Genomic DNA, 19,950 nt, shown 5'->3' with positions numbered 1-19,950 from the left:
TTCCCAGGGAGAGGCTGGGGCAAGGCCTCATGTCCTCCCAGTACAACCAAACTAGTACCTCCTCTTTTTTTTTTTTTTTTTTTTTTTGTAGAGTCAGGGTCTTCTATGTTGCCCAGGCTGGTCTTGAACTCCTGGACTCAAGTGATCCTTCTGCCTTAACCTCCTGAGTAGCTGGGATTACAGGTGTGAGCCACCACGGTTGGCTAGATACCTCCCGACACAGGAATCTCCCTGTCTCTCTCTCCAGGAACCAGCACCAGTTCCTCAACTCAACTTTATTCCAATAATTTAATAGAAAATTAAAATAATAAATAATATGAAACAGACTGAGAATGCTGAGCTGGGCAGGCCCAGGCCAGTCTAGTAGAAAGTTAAGGAGGTAGGGAGGATGGTGGGGAGGACGGGGCAGACTACCCTGCACAACGCAGGAGGCGGCTCAGACTGCGGTGGTGTTGGGAAAGGCAGGCCGGACACTTTGGCATGGAAGATGCACTGAGAAAAGAGAAAGGGAATTCTAAATCCCCCTCAACCAGCTGGAGAGGGAAGGACACAGGATGGGGACAAGTGTTGGCTTCGGAAGGCTCTGAGCAGCAGGGGCCGGAATGTACCATGTTGTTAGCAATGGGGTCAAGATGGATGGAGAAGGGCCAAAGTGAGCTGTGCCATGCAATGAAGGGACAGAGAAGGACCCACGACTTGACCAGCAGAGCCGGGGCAAAGGTCTGGGAAGGGGAGAGAAAGAGAGGGAGACTGGGTCCCAAGGCAGTAGGAAGGCAGGGGGAGGGTCAGAGGTCAGTCCTTGAAGACAATTTGTTGCCCATGAGGGCGCTCATCATGGGTGATGTGGCGCCGGACATGGATCCTGCGGACACGGTGCTCTCGGTTCTCTTCATCCTCCCCGCGGCCGGCCCCACCAGCTCCAGCTGCTCCTCCTGTGGCCTCCAGGAGGGCTGGGTCTGGGCCCCGGGGAGTCTCGTAGATCAGGATGTTCAAGGTCTCCTCAAAGATCCGGGCCTCTGGAAATTCCACCTGCAAAAGGCCAGCCAGCCCCAGCTCCTTCCCTCTGGTGCAGTCACATAGGGCCATCCCCCTGCCCAGGGCTCCTGCACAGATGCACCTCCTAGCCCTGCAATCAGGTCCTTGGGCCTGGCCTGGCCTCTCTGCCACTCTGCCACTCCTTTACTCGGCAAAGTCATACTTCAAGGCTCAGCAGAGCCTTGATGTCAGGCAGGCAGAATTTGTTTTCTCTCCTTCATCTCCTGCCCTGCCTAGTCTCTTGGTATATGTTTGCATTTGACAAATACTGAGTAAGCACACCACACCAGGTATTGTTTTAGGCACTGCAAAAACATCAGTGAACAAAACCAGGGTCCTGTCCTCAGGAAGTTACATTCTGGTGGGAGGACTCAGTCATATACTTCAGAAAATATAAACTAGCTGGTCATGGTGGCTCATGCCTGTAATCCCAGCACTTTGGGAGGGATAGCTTGAGGCCAGGAGTTTGAGTCCAGCTTGGGCACATGGGGAAACCCCATCTCTACCAAAAATACAAAAAATTAACTAGCTGTTTTCCCAGCTACTTGGGAGGCTGAGTTGGGAGGATCACTTGGGCATGGGAGGCAGAGGTTGCAGTAAGCAGAGATTGCACCACTGCACTCCAACCTGGGTGACAGAGTGAGACCCCATCTCGATAAAAATAAATAAATAAATAAATAAATAAATAAATAAATAAATAAAATATAAACGAAGTCAGATGATGATGTTTAGGAACAGATACAAGCTGGGTATGGTATCTCCTGACTGCAATGCCAGAACTTTGGGATGCTAAGGCAGGAGGATCGTTAGAGCCCAGGAGTTCAAAGCCAGCAAGGGCAATGTAGCGAGATCTCATCTATGTAAAAAAAAAAAAAAAAAAAGGGGGGGGGGGGGGGGGGAGAGAGAGAGAGACAGAGCAGGAAAAGATGTGATGGCCAGAGCCAGGAGTGTTAGAACTTTTAAGAGGGACTCCAGGGAAGGCCTCACTGAGAAGGTGACATTTGACCAAAGAAGTGGGGGTGGGGACTAGGCGCACAGCTAGAAAGGGCAGCCTGGGAAGGGCTAGAGCCAGCATGAGAGCTGTGAGTCAGGAGTGTACCCAGCGTCTTACAGGAATATATTACTGGAAAATCAATGCAATTGAGGCAGAGATGAAAGAGAGTGGAAGGGGATGAAGTCGAAGAGGTGACTGGAGCGTTCCCTTGTGTGGCCTTGGAAGCATCTAACACAGCTCTTAGCAAACTGTTTTCGTTCTTTGTTTCTGAGACAGGATCTGACTCTTGTTTAGTAGGCTGGGGTGCAGTGGTGTGATCATGGATCCTTGCAGCCTCAACCTCCTGGGCTCAAGTGGTCCCCTGCCTCAGCCTCCCGAAGTGCTGGGATTACAGGTGTGAGCCATGCACTCTAATTACTAATTTATCTTCCTATCTTCCCATTTACAGAGGATGTTTCTTAGAAGCTGGGTCACTGATTCATTCATTTATTCAATAAATGTTTCCTAGCTTCCACTGTGTGACAAGGGCCTGGCTAACTCTAGGGAGAAAGGAAAGAAAAAGACATGGCACTGCCCTCAAGAAACTAACACCCAACTGCTGACACAACCCCCTCCCCTCCACCCACACACAATAATAAACACTGTCAGGCCGGGCGCAGTGGCTCACGCCTGTAATCCCAGCACTTTGGGAGGCCAAGGCAGGTGGATCACCAGGTCAAGAGATCAAGACCATCCTGGTCAACATGGTGAAACCCCATCTCTACTAAAAATACAAAAAATCAGCTGGGCATGGTGGCACGTGCCTGTAATCCCAGCTACTCAGGAGGCTGAGGCAGGAGAATTGCCTGAACCCAAGAGGCGGAGGCTGCGGTGAGCTGAGATCGCGCCATTGCACCCCAGCCTGGGTAACGAGAGCAAAACTCCGTCTAAAAAAAAAAAATAAATAATAATAATAATAATAAACACTGTCTTTAGCTATGAAGGGAGTGTGACCAACTTTGGGGTTGTTGGGTTGAAAGTTCATGAGTGAAAGTGACCCAAAGAAAGTGATGCTTAGCTTGAGTGTTAACATTAAGTACAAGTTCATTAGGCAGATAGAAGGAAAGAATTCCAAGAAGAGGCAACAGTGTGTGCAGAGGTAAGGAGGGGTGAAACAGCACTGGGTGCTTAGAGGCTTGCGGTGACTGGTGTACCTGAGGCACATGGCTCACAGTAAGCCTGGAAGAGACCACGTGAGGAAGGGCTTGTACTTTGCTCAGCACTTCATTCACCTTGATTTCCAGCCTGGTGCAGTACATAGCACAGAGCAGGGGCTTGGGGAATATCTGCTGATGATTGCCACGTTAATAACTCAGGCTCTACAAACTCAGAGGATGTTCTAAGAGACATCTGGTCCTGAGGTTTTAAGAATCTATTTTTGGCAGTGGACCTTTCTGACTTTTTTTTTTTCTTTAATTAGGGCCTCACTCTGTCTCCTAGGATGGAATGCAGTGGCATGATCATAGCTCCCTGCTGCCTCAAATTTCCAGGCTAGGCCAGGTGCAGTGGCTCCCCCCTGTAATCCCAATACTTTGGAAGGCTGAGGTGGGCAGATCATTTGAGGTCAGGAGTTCAATACCAGCCTGTCCAATATGGTGAAACCCTGTCTCTACTAAAAATACAAAAATCAGCCACGCATGGAGGTGGGTGCCTATAGTCCCAGCTACTTGGGAGGTTGAGGCAGAAAAATCACTTGAATCCGGGAGGCGGGGGTTACAGTGAGCTGAGATCACACTGCTGCACTCCAGCCTGGGAGACAGATGGAGACTCTGTCTCAAAAAAAAAAAAAAAAAAAAAAAAATTCCGGAGCTCAAGCAATCCTCCCGCCTTAGCCTCCTGAGTGGCTGGGACTACCCGTGCATGCCATCACACCACCACGCCACCACAACTGGCTAAATTTTTTGACCTGTTACAGAGATCGGGTTGCGCTATGTTGCCCAGGCTGGTCTTGAACTCCTGGGCACAAGTGATCCTCCTGCCTTGGCCTCCAAGAGTCTAGAAATTACAGGTGTGAGCCACTATGCCTGGTCCCTTCTAAGTTTCTAATGACAACAATGGACCTCCTATACAGAAAAATGCATATACCCCCATAACCTGCACACTAATTCAGGAGTTGCAGACAGCCTCAAAACCCATCCAACAGGCCTAGGCTAAGCACCCTGCTCTAACCCATGACCCCAACTTCACTGAGAAACAGAGACCCACAGGGATAAGGTGGCTTGCCCGATGTTGCACACCCAGACCCCAGGATCTGGTTCCTGCCTCCTGCTTTTGTCCAGGGTCCTGGTCCTACCCACCCCCAGCCCCTCGTGCAGGCTCTGCAACCCCTCTGACCTTGGTCTGCTTCTTCTCCGTGGCATAGACAATGGAGGTGCAGCACACCTCGGCGATTTTGCGGCCCTGCCCGTAGAAAGACCAGCAGCAGATCTCATCCCCCAGGACATCCTTGAGGAAGAGTAGCCGCCCATGGAAGCGCAGGGCCAGCTTGTCGAACAGCTCGATGTTCTTAAGTAGGTTGTCGTCTGAGGTGCTGAGGACCAGGGGACCAGGAGGCCTTAGCACAGCTGGCACCCCTCCCTCTGTAGCCCCAGGACCAGGGCCTGGATGCATCCCCAGCCCTCTGCTCCTGCCCAGGATTTTGGTGCCCAACAGGGAGCCTCCTCCGCCCCTGGAGCCAGGCTAAGTGGGCCTCCGAAGGGAAGCTACATGCGCTGAGCAAATCCCAGCACAGCACAGTGGCTCCTGTGGGGGCCCTAGAGCCAGGCCACCTCCCTGGGGGTCCTGGTGCCCCCACCTTTTTTTGTTTTTTGAGATGGAGTCTTGCTCTGTTGTTCAGGCTGGAGTACAGTGGCATGATCTTGGCTCACCACAACCTCCGCCTCCCAAGTTCAAACAATTCTCCTGCCTCAGCCTCCCAAGTAGCTGGGACTACAGGCACGCAACACCACACCCAGCTAATTTTTGTATTTTTAGTACAAATAGGGTTTCACCATATTGGCCAGGCTGGTCTCGAACTCCTGACCTCATGATCCGCCTGCCTCAGCCTCCCGAAGTGCTGGGATTACAGGTGTGAGCAACTGTACCCAGCTGGCACCCCCACCTTTTAAACTGGGGGACAGTAGGCAAGTTACTTCACTTCTTGGTGCCTCGACCTCCTCATCTGTAAAATGGAGCTCACAACAGTCCTGACCTCAAGGGGGAGGACTCTGCCAGTTCCTAGAGAGAGAGCACTTGGGACAGGCTCGCCATTATCATTTTGTGCTCACCCAAACCCCAGGTTACTGATGACTGAGCTGAAGCTGAGAAGTGGAAAGGACCTGCCCAGGGTGCCAGGGGTAAGAGGCAGAGCTGAATCTGCGAGCAGGCAGGCAGGTGTTCTTGTAGGCCCCCCATGTGACCAGGGCCCTTGCCCTGGGCAGAAGCAGGGCTGTGCTGCATCCCAGGGTCCCGCCCAGTACCCCGCACCCCCGCGGTCACCTGGTGTAGGAGTACTTGTTGTTACTGCGGTTGTGCAGGAGCTTCACCACGGGCTGGTGGGGGAGAGAGGATGGAGGAAAGGGGTGAGACTGCAGGGAGAGGACCCCAGTGAGCCTCCACCCTACAGGGCTCAGGGGCCTCACCTTGGAGGTGCTGGCCAGGAGCTGCTGCTCCTCCCGGGGAGATGTCACCGTGGGGATGAGGCACAGCGGGGACAGCGTCTCCCTTTTTTGCTGGGGAAGAAGCGGAAGGTGGTTAACAGCATGACCAAAGCCACGTATTCCCCATTTAAAAGCCTTTAAAAGCTGCTTGGGAACAACTGCAGACTCCTCAGTGGTCTGCAGGGCTCTGCAGGCTCCGGGCTCCGCCGACTCTCTGCCACTCTCCCTTTGTTTGCTGGGCTTTGGTCCCACGGATGCTTTACTGCTTCACACATCCAGCTTGCGCCTACCACAGCTGCAGGCTGTGCCCCTGCCAGGCATGCTTCTTTGCTCAGCTGTGAGAGTAGCGGGTCTGTCATGCCATTCAGATCTGCAGCTCACACAGTGCCTCCTCAGGGCCAGCCCTCCCCAGGCCCCCTGGCTAAAACACCCTCCTCTCCATCTGCCTTTTATCAGTTCATTTTCTACACAGCACTTAGTGCTTGACTTTTTCTAAAATTTTTATGTATTTATGATCTGTCTCTTCCCACCTATCAATAACTACCTAGTAAACAGCTGATGCTCTGTATTTGTTGGATGAATGAACATATTTGTTGAGTGAATAAACCTCATTGGGTGGGGTGAGATTGGAGAAAGAAATCAGAAGCAAATGCATGGGCTTCTTTCTCTTCTGTCTTCTAAAATCTTCATGCCAAAATCTCTCTCACTTCTCCCAACCTTGAAAATTCAATGTGCAATTCTAATGCAAATTCCAGATTTTTTTTTTTAGAAACTCATAAGACTCTCTAAAATTAACACAGAAGAATAAAAGTCTACAATTACTTAGGTCATTTTTTTTTTTTTTTTTTTTGGGAAAGGGTCTTGCTATCACCCAGGCTGGGTGCAGTGACGTGACTATAGCTCACAGCAGCCTTGACCTCCTGAGCTCAAGCCATCCTCCCATACTTATGTCAGTTTTTAAAAAGAAGGGCAGAGGAAAGGCTGACCCTGCCAGATATTAAGATAGGCTGCAAAGCTGCAACAGTGAGAACAGTGTCAGTTCCGGAACAGAAACACAACAGAGCGCTCAGAAACAGACTGCCGTGTCTGTGAGGACTACGATTTTTAAAAAGACACCACAAACGAGCGAGGCAAATTATGGAGTACCAATTTGTTATCTATCACCATGTAACAAACTGCCCCCAATTTAGCAGCTTAAAATATTTATTTATTACTTCTGTTTCTGAGGGTCAGGAACTCAGCAGTGGCTCGGCTGGGTGGCTCTGGCACAGGGTCTCTTGTAAGGTTGTGGCCAAGATGTCAGTGGTGCTGTGGGCATCTGCAAGCATGACTGCCCCTAGAGGAAGCATTCTGAGAAAGCTGTTCATGTGGCTGGCAAGTTCGCGCTAGCTGCTGGCAGGAAACAGCGAATCTCTGCTTTGTGGATCTCTCCATGGGGTTGCTAGAGTTCCTCACAGCATGGCAGCTGGCTTCTCCAGAGCGCATAATTCCAGAGAGGGCAAGGTAGAAGCCTCATTCTCTACTTTTTTTTTTTTAAGATGGAGTCTTGCTGTGTTGCCCAGGCTGGAGTGCAGTGGCGTGATCTCAGCTTACTACAACCTCCGCCTCCCAGGTTCAAGCGATTCGCCTGCCTCAACCACCCAAGTAGCTGGGATTACAGATTATGTGCCATCACGCCCAGCTAATTTTTGTATTTTTAATAGAGACAGGGTTTCACCATGTCGACCAGGCTGGTCTCAAACTCCCGACCTCAGGTGATCTGCCTGCCTTGGCTTCCCACAGTGCTGGAATTACAGGTGTGAGCCACGGTGCCTGGCCCCTCGTTGTCTTTTACCACCTAGGTCTGTCGGCCCTATCCAGTGTGGAAGGAGATCACACATGGGAACAAGCCCCAGGGGATGAGAACCATCAGGCTGCCTTGGTGACTCGCTTCACAGGCCACTGCTGGCCCTCAGTGATTTCCTCCCTCCCACATGCGAAATACATTCACCTGCTCCCAGGATCCCCCATCATCCCATTACAGCATCAGCTCAAAATACAGAATCTCGTCATCTCAATCAGGTCAAGGTGGGGATGTGGCTCTAGTGAGCAGTTCCTTAACTACAGCTCCTTAAATGCATTTCTTTTTTGGGGGAATGGAGTCTTGCTCTGTCTCCCAGGCTGGAGTGCAGTGGTACCATTTTGGCTCACTGCAACCTCCGCCTCCCAAGTTCAAGCAATTCTCCTGTTTCAGCCTCCCGAGTAGCTGGGACTATGGGCAAGTGTCACCATACCCAGCTAATTTTCGTTATTTTTAGTAGAGACAGGGTTTCAACATGTTGGTCAGGCTGGTCTCGAACTCCTGACCTCAGGTAATCCACCTGCCTTGGCCTCCCAAAATGCTGGGATTACAGGTGTGAGCCACAGCGCCCAGCCCTTAAGTGTATTTCCTATCTGCAGACCTGTGAACTAAAGAGAAAGGTTATCTCCTCCACACACCCAGTGTGCAGTGGAAGAGGCAGGCGCAGGATAACCAGTAAGGTAGGACACTCCTGCTCAAAAGCGGGGGAAGCTAGGCATGGTAGCACGTGCCTGTCATCCCAGTTACTCGGGAGGCCAAGGTGGGAGGATCACTTGAGCCCATGAGTTCTAGACCAGCCTGGGCAACATAGCAAGACTATATCAAAAAAAAAAAAAAAGAAAGAAAAAATGGGGCAAGGGACAGGAGGCACATATAAGTCTGCATGAATTCTATAATCCAGTTGGAGAAATGCTGGAAACTCTGATGCCTACTCCTGTTCAGGAATGATTCTCCATGGATCTGCCTGAGTCATTCCACCTCTTCCAAGAAAGATGTTTGCAGCTCCACAGTTTCATCTGCCTGCTTCCTATAGAAGTTTGGGGGTGCAAAGGGCTCTTGTCCTCTTGCACCGGCTCTGTCCCTTTCATTCCAAGCTGGCAGTGTTTCTGCCAATATAATTCTCTTCACAACTTATTGGATATCTTGCATGTCTTAGGGTTCACTACATTAGAAAAAGCCACACCTAAAAATCTCTGCAAGTGGTCAGGTGTGGTGGCTCACTCTTGTAATCCCAGCACTTTGGGAGTCCGAGGTGGGTGGATCACCTGAGGTCCAGAGTTCGAGACTAGCCTGACCAACATGGTAAAACCCTGTCTCTACTAAAAACAAAAATTAGCTAGGCATGGTGCTGGACACCTGTAATCCCAGCTACTTGGGAGGCTGAGGCAGCAGAATTACTTGAACCCAGGAAGCAGAGGTTGTAGTGAGCTGTTTAAAAAAAAAAAAAAATCTGCAAGGTAAGCCCTTCTCTAGTTTGGGCTTATGCTGAGATGCTAAGACACAACACCTTTAAGGCTCTCAGAAGCGCTATTATTATTTGATTTGACTGGGAGGTTCCTCTGAAGCATCTTGTTGGTATTTCAGAGGTCTTAACAAAGGATTTTCATCATATCCTCAGCTTCGCCTTTAGACCACATTTTCCTGTATTTAATGCCTTGTATTTAATCTTTGCATGGAAGCCATTTGTTAATTTTAACATCACTTGTTATCTGGAAAGGCTGGGAATTTTCACACCCATCAACTTCAGGCTCCTTTTCATTCAAATGGTTTTTTCTTTAACTTACCCTCTCCTCTTCAATTTTACTAATAGTAACAAGAAGGCAGGTGGCACTTTCAACATTCTGTCTGGGAAGCTCCTTAGCTAGACCATCCATTCATTAGGCATATTTCCTACCCTCCACATTACTGCAGGAGACAGTGTTGCTAAACTTTCTGCCGCTACACAAGGATCTCCTTTCCATCAGTTTCCAATAGCATTTTCCTAACTGTTCTTTAAGCCTTCATTGCAGCCTCCTTAAAGGTCATTGGACTCTTATTAACAGACTCTTAAACTTTAAAAAAAATTTTTTTTTAGAGACAAAGTCTCACTATATTGCCCAGGCTGGTCTCGAACTCCTGAGCTCAAGTAATTCTTCCACCTCAGCCACCAAAAGTAATAAGATTATGAGCGTGAGCCACTGTGCCCCGCCAATACTCTTTAACAGTCCTTAAGCTTTGTTAGTGACACTTTCCTCAAAGACCTTCCAGCTTCTTCCCGCCTCTCAGTTGTAAAGTTACTTCTACATTTGAGGTTTCTGTTATGGCAGACCCCCATTCCAGAAACCAAAATCTGTTCTCTGTTGTTGGGTAACAAATTACTACAAACTTAGCAGCTTAAAACAATAGTCCAGGTGTGGTGGCTCATGCCTATAATCTCAGCATTTTGGGAGGCCAAGGCAGGAGGACTGCTTAAAGTCAGGAGTTCGAGACCAGCCTGGCCAACATAGCGAGACTCTGCCTCTATTTTTAAAAAATAAACAAAAATAAACATTTATTATCTCACATAGTTTCTGTGGGTCAGGAATTTGGGATGAGTTGAGCTGGGTGGCCCTGGCCCAGAGTCTGTCATGAAGCTGAAGTCTGGATTTTGGCCAAGGCTGCAGTCATGGTTTGCCTGGGCCTAGAAGCTCTGCTTCTGAGACAGGTCATCAGTATGACAGGGAGTCTGTGCTGGCTGTTGGCAAGGGCTTCAGTTCCTCACCAAGTGGACCTCTACCTAGGGCTGCCTGAGTGTCCTCACATAGCACTTCCCAGAGTGAGTGACCCCAAAGAGAGGCAGAAGCTGTAATGTCTTTTATGACCTAGCTTCAAAGTCTCGTGCTGTCATTTCTGCAATGTCCTATTGGTCATACACAAGGATCTCCTTGGTGAGGAACTGAATAGGTCAGCCCTATTCGGTGTGGGACAGGACTAAACAAGAGCCTGGACACCGGGAGGCAAGAAGCCCTGGTGGCTCTCATGGATGCTAGCTACCAGACTATGAAATAGCTGGCACCGGGAAAACTAGCTCACCCTACGGAAGACAAAAATGAGCTAAATCCCTTCACAATTCATATTTACAAAAGTGAGCTCCATTTAGATTAAAATACCCATATATGAAAAAAACCCATATTTAAAACTATAGGCCAGGCATGGTGGCTCATGTCTGTAATCCCTGCACTTTGGGAGGCCGAGGTAGATGGCTCGCTTGGGCTCAGGAGTTTGAGACCCACCTGACCAACATGGCAAAACACAGTCTCTACAAAAAAATACAAAAATGGCCAGGTGCAGTGGCTCACGCCTGTAATCCCAGCAGTTTGGGAATCTAAGTCAGGCAGATCACAAGGTCAGAAGTCAGGAGTTCGAGACCAGCCTGGCCAATATGGTAAAACCCTGTCTCTATTAAAATACAAAAATTAGCCAGGTGTGGTGGTGTGCACCTGTAATCCCAGCTACTCAGGAGGCTGAGGAAAAGAATCACTTGAACACGGGAGGCGGAGGTTGCAGTGAGCCAAGATCATGCCACTGCACTCCAGCCTGGGCAATAGAATGAGACTCCGTCTCAGAAAAACAAAAAAAATCAGCCGGGTATGGTGATGCACTCCTGTAATCGCAGCTATTGGGAGGCTGAGACACGAAAATCGTTTGAACCTGGGAGGTGGAGGCTGCAGTGAGCCGAGATGGTGCCATTACACTCTAGCCTGGGTGACAGATCCAGACTCTGCCTCAAAAAATAAAACAAAACTAGAAAGCTAACAAGAAACAGAGAATCAGAAAAAAAATTTTAAACAAGGCCATAAGGATATGTCATTAGGCAAAAAATGGTGAGGAATTGGACTACATCAAAATCAAAAATTTTTCAAGTTGACAATGGAAAGCATGACTTTACAAATAATCTCATGTAATAACGTTGAAGAGGTGATAAGAGTAATAAGTATTCTGTGGCACAAATGTAATTACTGGTTCAGGAAAGGATTATCAATTGATGTGTCACTGATATGGAACTGCCTTAATTCAGTGGCCAAATAATACCATATGCATTACTTCATAGTTGGCAACAAGGAAATATAACAATGATAGAGGGATCAAACCACCATCTCCTATATCCAGGGGCCAATTATGAACGTCCTTAATGACGAATCATATTAACAATATTAGGGGTTGCTCGATGTGACCTAATGTGAAATACATACATAACATTACTTAAAATGTATTCTAACCAAAATGTTTAACATCAGTAATTTTATTTTATTATTTTATTTATTTATTTTGAGAAGAAGTCTTGCTCTGTTGCCCAGGCTGGCGTGCAATGGTGCAATCTTGGCTCACTGCAACCTCCGCCTCCCAGGTTCAAGTGATTCTCTTGCCTCAGCCTCTTGAGTAAACTGGGATCACACGTGCCCACCACCACTCCCAGCAAATTTTTATATTTTTAATAGGGAAGGAGTTTCACCATGTTGGCCAGGCTGGTCTCAAACTCCTAACTTCAAGAGATCCACCCGCCTCGGCCTCCCAAAATGCTGGGATTACAGGTGTAAGCCACTGTGCCCAGCCAATATCAGTCATTTTAAATCTACAGTCTGGCTTATTGGAAATGAAGGGTAGGGTTGGGTAACAAACCAAATGATACAGGGAGTAAACAACCAGGCCAATTTGGAAAGAGGTCACTGTGCAGGACAACTGGCAGTCTCTTTAACAAGCCAGCATCGTGAGGAAAAAGGGACCCTTGGATTGTAATAAAGTAGCGCCTATGGTATTATTTGGCCACTGTATTAAGGCAGTTACCTATCAATGACGCACCAACTGATAATCCTTACCTGAAGCAGTAATTACATTTGTGCCACAGAATATCTCTAGCACTTATCATCTCTTTAACATCATTACATGAGATTGTAAGTCACGCACTCCATTGTCCACTTGCAGATAGCCAGACGCAACGTGAAGATCTAGACTGGTCCCTGGTTTGATGAACCAGGTATAAAAACACATTTCTGGAACAACTGGAGAAACTGGAGTATGCCCTGGACTGGGCATTAAATATTTATTGACACGTAAAGATGGCAATTATTAACAACAACAAAAAAGCAGATTATAAAACATTTCATACAACACGATTCTATTTTGGCAAGCAAAACACATACATGCATACATAAACTCACACACAGGAAAAGACCTGAAAGGATATTTGGTGCTTTTATTTTTTAGATTACTTGTATTTCTGAAATCTCTACAGTTAATAAATACTGCTTCAAAATAATAAATGGTTATTTGTTGCTTTGAAAAATCAAGGATTTCCACTCAATGCTAGATGCCATAAGCAGATAACATTCTAAGAGAAAATATTGGCAATATCTACATTGACTAGATATTTTTATCTAGAACAGACTTTTTCAACTGGAGTTCCTCATCTGAATCTCAAAAACCAGCATAGGTGGGCACGGTGGCTCACGCCTGAATCCCAGCACTTTGGGAGGCCAAGGCAGGCGGATCACTTGAGGTCACGAGTTCAAGACCAGCCCAGCCAACATGGTGAAACCCCATCTCTACCAAAAATTACGAAATAATTAGCCAGGCATTGTGATGTGCGCCTGTAGTCCCAGCTACTCAACAGGCTGAGGTAGGAAAATCACTTGAATCCCAGAGGCAGAGGTTGCAGTGAGCTGAGATTGTGCCACTGCACTCCACCTTGGTCAAAAGATCAAGACTCCATCTCAAAAAAAGAAAAAGCAAAACAAAACAACAACAAATAATTAGAGTATTTTCTGAAATTTGCTGAGGAGGGTAGGTAAACAGTCCCATTTTACAGGCTTAGAGGTTAATTTGTTATGTACAATCCATGCCCCAGGGCATGGATAAGACATGCTCATATGTAATAGGGCTTAATTATCCCTAGGAACTAAACTAAAATATGCAAGGATCTCCTGCTAAGCCACATGAAAAAGAAAATAGAAAATATGGTAAAGAACATGAATAAGCAATTCACAGAAAGGGAAACAAAAAAAATGCTAGTGAGTATATGAAAAGATGCTGAACCTCATTAGTAATCGGAGGCATGCAAATGAAAATGAGATCACTCTACACTCATCGGATTGGCAAAATTAGAAAGCTGGATGATGCCATGTTTTGATGAGGACATGCAGAAATGGGATCTCTTATGCACTGCTCATTATCAGGATAAAGTGCTATAACCATTTGGGGAGCAATTTGGTGATATTTACTAAAACCCAGTTTGCAGGTGTCCTGTTATCCAGCAATTCTACTCCCAGCTACAATCACAGGAGACTCTGGCACAGAGCCAGAAAGGAGCACGTACCAGGATGCTCATGGTGACACGGTTTGTAGGGCCAGGAGCTGGGAGGCAATCTAGGTCTACAACCTCAGGGGAATATATGAACAAAATATGGTGAATGAACACCATAGATTCCTCTGCAGCTGTTAGAGGCAAAGAACTAGATGTACTTGGAGCAGCATGAATAGATCTTGAAAAAAGTGCTGAATTAAAAAAACACAATGCAACAGAAACTGATTCACAGCTTCAATGCCATTTATGGACATTTCAAATGCACACATATGCAGAACAATGCTTTAGCTTTTCCAGCATATGTATCAAAACATTAGAATTGGATGGGTGCCCCTGGGGAAAAGGAAAGTAGGCAGGGCATTGGGAATGAAGGGAAAGAAATAAAATGAAAGAGAAAAGGTTTGCACAGACCAATAATGATGATGAAATGCCACACTGAGGAGTGTGCCAAGCTGTGTGGGGTAGGGAGGGAGTTTGGAAAGGAGAGAGCAGGAATACAGAAAAGCATTGCACTTGGGAGGCTGATGGTCAGATAGCCAGGTAACCTGGGGTCAAATCTGAGCTCTGCTGCTTCCAAGCTCTTTGACCTTGGATGCATCACCCAAGCTCCCTTGTGTTTCTTTTTATGTCAAACAAGGGTACAAGATATATACACAAGCAGATAGCAGAATCGCTCTTGACACACAGCAGATACATGATAAAATTAGTAAATTTAAAACTACAGGCCTCCCGCGGTAGCTCACACCTATAATTCCACCACTTTGGAAGGCTAAGGCAGGTAGATCACATGAGGTCAGTAGTTCGAGATCAGCCTGGCCGACATGGTGAAACCCCGTCTCTACTAAAAATACAAAAAAGTAGCAAAGCGTGGTGGTGGGTGCCTGTAATCCCAGCTACATGGGAGGCTGAGGCAGGAGAATTGCTTGAACCCGGGAGGCAGAGGTTGCAGTGACCTGAAATCATGCCATTGCACTCCAGCCTGGGAAACAGAGAGACTCTGTTTCAAAAAAGAAAAGAAAGAGAAAAAGAAATAAAGAGCAAAAATGTACTTCTAAGATCTAGTTCAGTGAGTGTTTCTCAAATGCAAGCGGTAATTTACTAATGGGTCATGAAATAAGTAACGGGTTCCAAACAGCATAAAAAGAAAGAAGATTATCGGAGCACATTTCACTAAAAGCATCTTTTTATAGAACTGTTATTTTGGTTATATATGAGTATTAAAATGCATTTTTTCCACTATGGGACGCAATGAAAAGTTTGAAAACATAGATATTGTCCAGAGGAGTTCTACACCTTTGGGTTTCAAGAACCAGTAAGTATTCCCTGAGACAACAGAAAGTTGTTCAGACAGGCTACTTTTTAATCTACAAAGGACATTCAAAAATAAACTTTTATGATCGGCCAGGCGTGGTGGCACATGCCTGTAATCCCAGCATTTTGGGAAGCTGAGGCGGGTATATTACAAGGTCAGGAGTTCAAGACCAGCCTGCCCAACATGGTGAAACTCAACTCTACTAAAAATACAAAAATCAGCTGGGCATAGTGGTGGGCGCCTGTAATCCCAGCTACTCCGGAGGCTGAGGCAGGAGAATCGCTTGAACCTGGGAGGCGGGGGTTGCAGTGAGCCGAGACCATGCCATTGCATTCCAGCCTGGGGGACAGAGCAAGACTCTGTCTCAAAAAAGAAAGAAAAATAAACTTTTATAATCTCCTCTTACTATTGTATCATAAAAGAAAGGACATTTTTAACATTGTAAAAATAGAACAGAATAACAGGCTTTATGTAAAACTCACTACGTCGTACTTATTTTTCTCCCTTCGCTATCTTTCCCAACATGAAAGAATGCCAGAGGTAGGAATGGACTCACTGAAGGTCACTGAGACAGCTGTGACAGGTGACACAGAACTCCTATGTCCTGGCTTCACTTTCCAAGCTCTGATCTTCAGAACCCTCAGGGGTCCACAGAAGTGGAGCCCAGCAGGTGGGGTCTCTAGAATCCCCAATCCTGTTTTACTAGGAGTGGCCCTGCTTCTGTGAGATTTCATTAGAATAAAGAATTTAACCGCTTAAAAAAAAAAAAAACAATTAGAAAGCCCCTGAGGGGTGGAAGCCATGGGAGAACGCTGCCTCCCAGGATAGGACCAGATCGCAGAGGTTATTATATTTCAATTTAAATTTAGATGTTTTTCCCAGGTGACATGAGAGAACGATTTAGGATTTCTGAGCAAGAGAGAGAATAGATGGGAGTTGTGGTTAAGGATAATTACTCAGGTGCGAGTGTAACAGCTGGAGTGGCTGCATAGGAACAGCGGGAAGCAGAGGGCAGCTAATTTAACCATTGTAATGGTCCTGGCATGAGGCTGGGGTGGGGGTGCTGCCTAGGCAGCAGGGATGCAGAAGATAGCATCCCAAATTCTCTGGGGTTATGGCCAATCAGAGGCAGGCTCTCTAGGCCATACCCCATATCTCATTTTTTCTGTCCTAATACCTGCTTGGGCATCTCTCTCAGGAACATAGGCGCAGGGACTCGGAAGGCCCTCACCTGCAGTGCCAGCTGGCAGTCGTCAATCAGGCCCTGAACCAGGTAGTAGCGTGCTTCGCCCAGCAGCTCTCCCAGTTCTCTGGTACTCTCCGGCAGTGGCACAGACCCGTCCCGCAGGTAGTTGAGGATTGTACCAAAGTGACGGCCGCTCCGGTCAATCAGCACCCAACCTAGTACGGTGGAAAGATGGCTTTGCTGGGGGACCTGGAGCTACTAAATCAAAAAAAATTTTTTGTAGCAATGGAGTCTCACTATGTTGCCCAGGCTGGTCTTGAACTCCTGGGCTCAAGTGATCTTCCCATCTCAGCCTCCCAAAGTACTTGAATTATAGGTGTTAGTCACCACACCTGGCCTAAATTATAAGAAAAAAAGGATTCCAGCTAGGCGTGGTGGCTGATGCCTGTAATCCCAGCACTTTGGGAGGCTGAGGCGGGCTCATCACCTCATTTTTTTAAGCTGTGAGGTCGGGAGCTCAAGACCAGCCTGACCAAGATGGAAAAACCTCATCTCTACTAAAAATACAAAATTAGTCAGGCATGGTGGCGCATGCCTGTAATCCCAACTATTTGGGAAGCTGAGGCAGGAGAATAGCTTAAGCCTGGGAGGCGGAGGTTGCAGTGAGCCGAATTGGTGCCGTTGCACTCCAGCCTGGGCAACATGAGGGAAACACCGTCACACACACAAAAAAAAAAAAAAAAAAAAAGGATTCCAAAGTCACAAAAAAGATTGAATACTAATCTGTGCCACAGTCAAAAAATCTCTTTAAAATATCTCTAGTGAGTTCTCCCATTAGTTTTTATACATATCCAGCCAGGGAATTAATTCTTCCATATCTGATCTACAGTCAGAAGGCTCTTACCACGTAAGTTCTTGCAGAATTAACTTATCAATAAACCTCTAACCCCCATGTTAATTCTGACCATCCTATTTAAAATGCCTACCTCCTCCCTTCAGTTCACTACCATTTCAACTTTTATATTATTCATAGAACTTATATAAAAAAAAGAACTTACTACCATCTGCAACTGCATATGCATATACATTTTTACTTGCTTATTGATCTCATCTCCCACCTCCTTAAAAAAAGGGACTTTCCATAATTTTGTCACGTTCATTTACCTATGTATCTCCACCACTAACTGATATTTTACAAATACTTATTGGACAAATGAATTTGTCACTTTTTTTTTTTTAATTTTTTTTTTTTTTTGAGACGGAGTTTTGCTCTTGTTACCCAGGCTGGAGTGCAATGGCGCGATCTCGGCTCACCGCAACCTCCGCCTCCTGGGTTCAGGCAATTCTCCTGCCTCAGCCTCCTGAGTAGCTGGGATTACAGGCATGCACCACCATGCCCAGCTAATTTTTTTTTTTGTATTTTTAGTAGAGACGGGGTTTCACCATGTTGACCAGGATGGTCTCGATCTCTTGACCTCGTGATCCACCCGCCTCGGCCTCCCAAAGTGCTGGGATTACAGGCTTGAGCCACCGCGCCCGGCCTTTTTTTTTTTTTTTTGACAGAATTACGCTGAGTTGCCCAGGCTGGAGTGCAATGGCACAATCTCGGCTCACTGCAACCTCCGCCTCCCAGGTTCAAGCGATTCTCCTGTCTCAGATTCCTCAGTAGCTTGGACTACAGGTGCCTGCCACCCCACCCGGCTAATTTTTGTATTTTTAGTAGAGACGGGGTTTCACCATATTGGTCAGGCTGGTCTCAAACTCCTGACCTCGGATGATCCACCCACATCGGCCTCCCAAAGTGCTGGGATTACAGGTGTGAGCCACCGAGCCCAGCCAAGTTCTTCACCTTTGATACTTGAAGGCAGATGTCCGCCTCCCAAATTTTATTCTCCTGTTCTCATAGTCCTTGTTAACTCCTCCCTTAAGAATCTCCCAGTTCCGAACTCCAAAACTTTAAGGTCTCACTTGGGCATGCAGGGTCCAAAGTTGAATGCGACACTCCAAGAAGGTAAGGTTCACCTGCCAAGGAGACCTGTCCACCCCTCCACTCTGGTGTCCCTGGAAAACCCAAAGCATCCTCCTTCTGTAATGTGTATCGACACGTGGATTGCTAGAGTGTACAGGGACCTGTGTCGGGGGAACACAGAGGCAGACAAGATCTCCCACCTCTCCAGGCTGGCTGAGCAGTTCTGAGGCAGAGAGGGAAACAAAAGGCTGGGCAGTTGGAAGAAACTGATGAAGGCTGCCAGGAGTAGAATTGCAGGCAGCAGGGCTAGTACCCAAGTCTTGAGCTGAGGGGAGAAGGGTGGGAGAAGTGTCATGAGGATTATGAAGTGACATGTTCAATCACTTACCACAGCGCCTGGCAGAGTTAGGGGTTCCGTAAATGTTGGTTATTGCTGGGGGTAAAGGACTGGGGAAGAAGGGAAATTATGAATGAGAAAGGGGATGTGGGCGCTGGAGGGAGCTGAGAATGAGTTGACCGGACAGTAGTGAGCAGAGGAGAAGGGGTGTGAAGAGCCCCGGTGGTGAGAGACTGTGGGGAACGGGAGTTGGGGGTCTGGGGATGGAGGCACGGTGGGGATGCTGCTCATACCTCCGGCGTCGGTCAGCACCTCCACGCGGCCGCTGAACATGGCCTTGAGCATGGTGTCCTGTCCCGTGAGGGTGCGCAGCGTGGTGTAGTGCAGCGAGCCGCCCACGTTCAGCTTCACGTACTTGCTGTTCGGGGTCAGCGGCTTGAGACCGTAGGCGGCGGGGCCAGGCTCTAGACCCGAGGGCTTAGGGGTTTCCAGGGACGGGGCCGCGGCGGACGCCGGGCCCGAGGCCTCCGCTGACATGCCGGGTGGCAGCGGCGGACGGCGATCCCAGGCTCTCTCCGCGCCTCTGGCCTTCTCCCGAAGACCCTCGGCCGCCCTCAGCCCTCGGGCCAGACCGCTAGGCGTACACGCCCACTCGCTGCTGCTACTCGGCGACACCTGCCCTCCGCCCCATCGCGCTCGCACCACCCGGAAGCCGGCGCCGGGCAGCTGCGCAGGCGCGGCTCCGCCCCTGAGTGGGGGGCGGGCTGCGAGTACGAAGCATGCGCAGTGGGCTTGCAGGGGGAGCCGGTGGAAGAGCGGCTTGAGGCCTGAGGGTTCCGGGGCGGGTCTTTGTGCGCTCCCCTCTAGTCTGTAGTATCCAAGACCAGATCGAGGATGCTGCCGACCCCTGCCCGATGTGGAAAGCGAAGTCTCCGCCTCGTGATTGGGTCTCTGCTCTCAGAGAGCTTCACGAGCTTGAGGGGAAACTGAGACCGAGATGTCTGGGCTTTGGGCAGTTTCCTGCCTCCCAGCCCTGCGCACTGAACAGACCGTGACGAGAACTGCGAACAAAGCACGGAAGGAAGCTCTTAAAGGAGGCCAAAGAGGCTGGGCGCGGTGGCTGACACCTATAACCCCAGCCTCTAAGCCCAGCTACTCGGGAGGCTGAGGCAGGAGGATTGCTTGAGGCCAGGAGTTGGAGGCTGCAGTAAGTTGTGATAGGACGACTGCACTTGGGCAACATAGTGTCAAAAAAAAAAAACAGGCCAAAGGGGTAGCAGT

General features: G+C 48.1%; 1 protein-coding gene across 3 annotated transcripts; it reads right to left on the bottom strand.

The window, feature by feature from the left end:
- Positions 1-257: 257 nt before the first annotated feature.
- Positions 258-19,413, bottom strand: KCTD13 (potassium channel tetramerization domain containing 13). Of its 3 annotated transcripts, none has more exons than XM_032243156.1 (7): positions 18,963-19,413; positions 16,409-16,578; positions 13,878-13,940; positions 5,689-5,778; positions 5,546-5,598; positions 4,403-4,598; positions 258-1,029 (listed from the first exon to the last, which is right to left on the bottom strand). In XM_032243156.1, exons 1-7 carry the CDS (start codon positions 19,204-19,206, stop codon positions 793-795), a joined length of 1,053 nt encoding a protein of 350 aa, XP_032099047.1. In that variant the 5' UTR covers positions 19,207-19,413; the 3' UTR covers positions 258-792. The 3 variants fall into 3 exon arrangements, with proteins under 3 accessions (XP_032099047.1, XP_032099048.1, XP_032099049.1); XM_032243158.1 differs by lacking the exon at positions 258-1,029 and adding an exon at positions 1,048-1,340; XM_032243157.1 differs by lacking the exon at positions 13,878-13,940.
- Between the last annotated feature and the right edge of the window lie 537 nt (positions 19,414-19,950).

Source organism: Sapajus apella, unplaced genomic scaffold (genome assembly GCF_009761245.1).
Source record: "Sapajus apella isolate SASKATOON/1434 unplaced genomic scaffold, GSC_monkey_1.0 scaffold51, whole genome shotgun sequence".
Taxonomy (NCBI): domain Eukaryota; kingdom Metazoa; phylum Chordata; class Mammalia; order Primates; family Cebidae; genus Sapajus; species Sapajus apella.
Note: the sequence above shows the minus strand (reverse complement) of the source record. Positions and strands in the feature narration are given on the sequence as shown.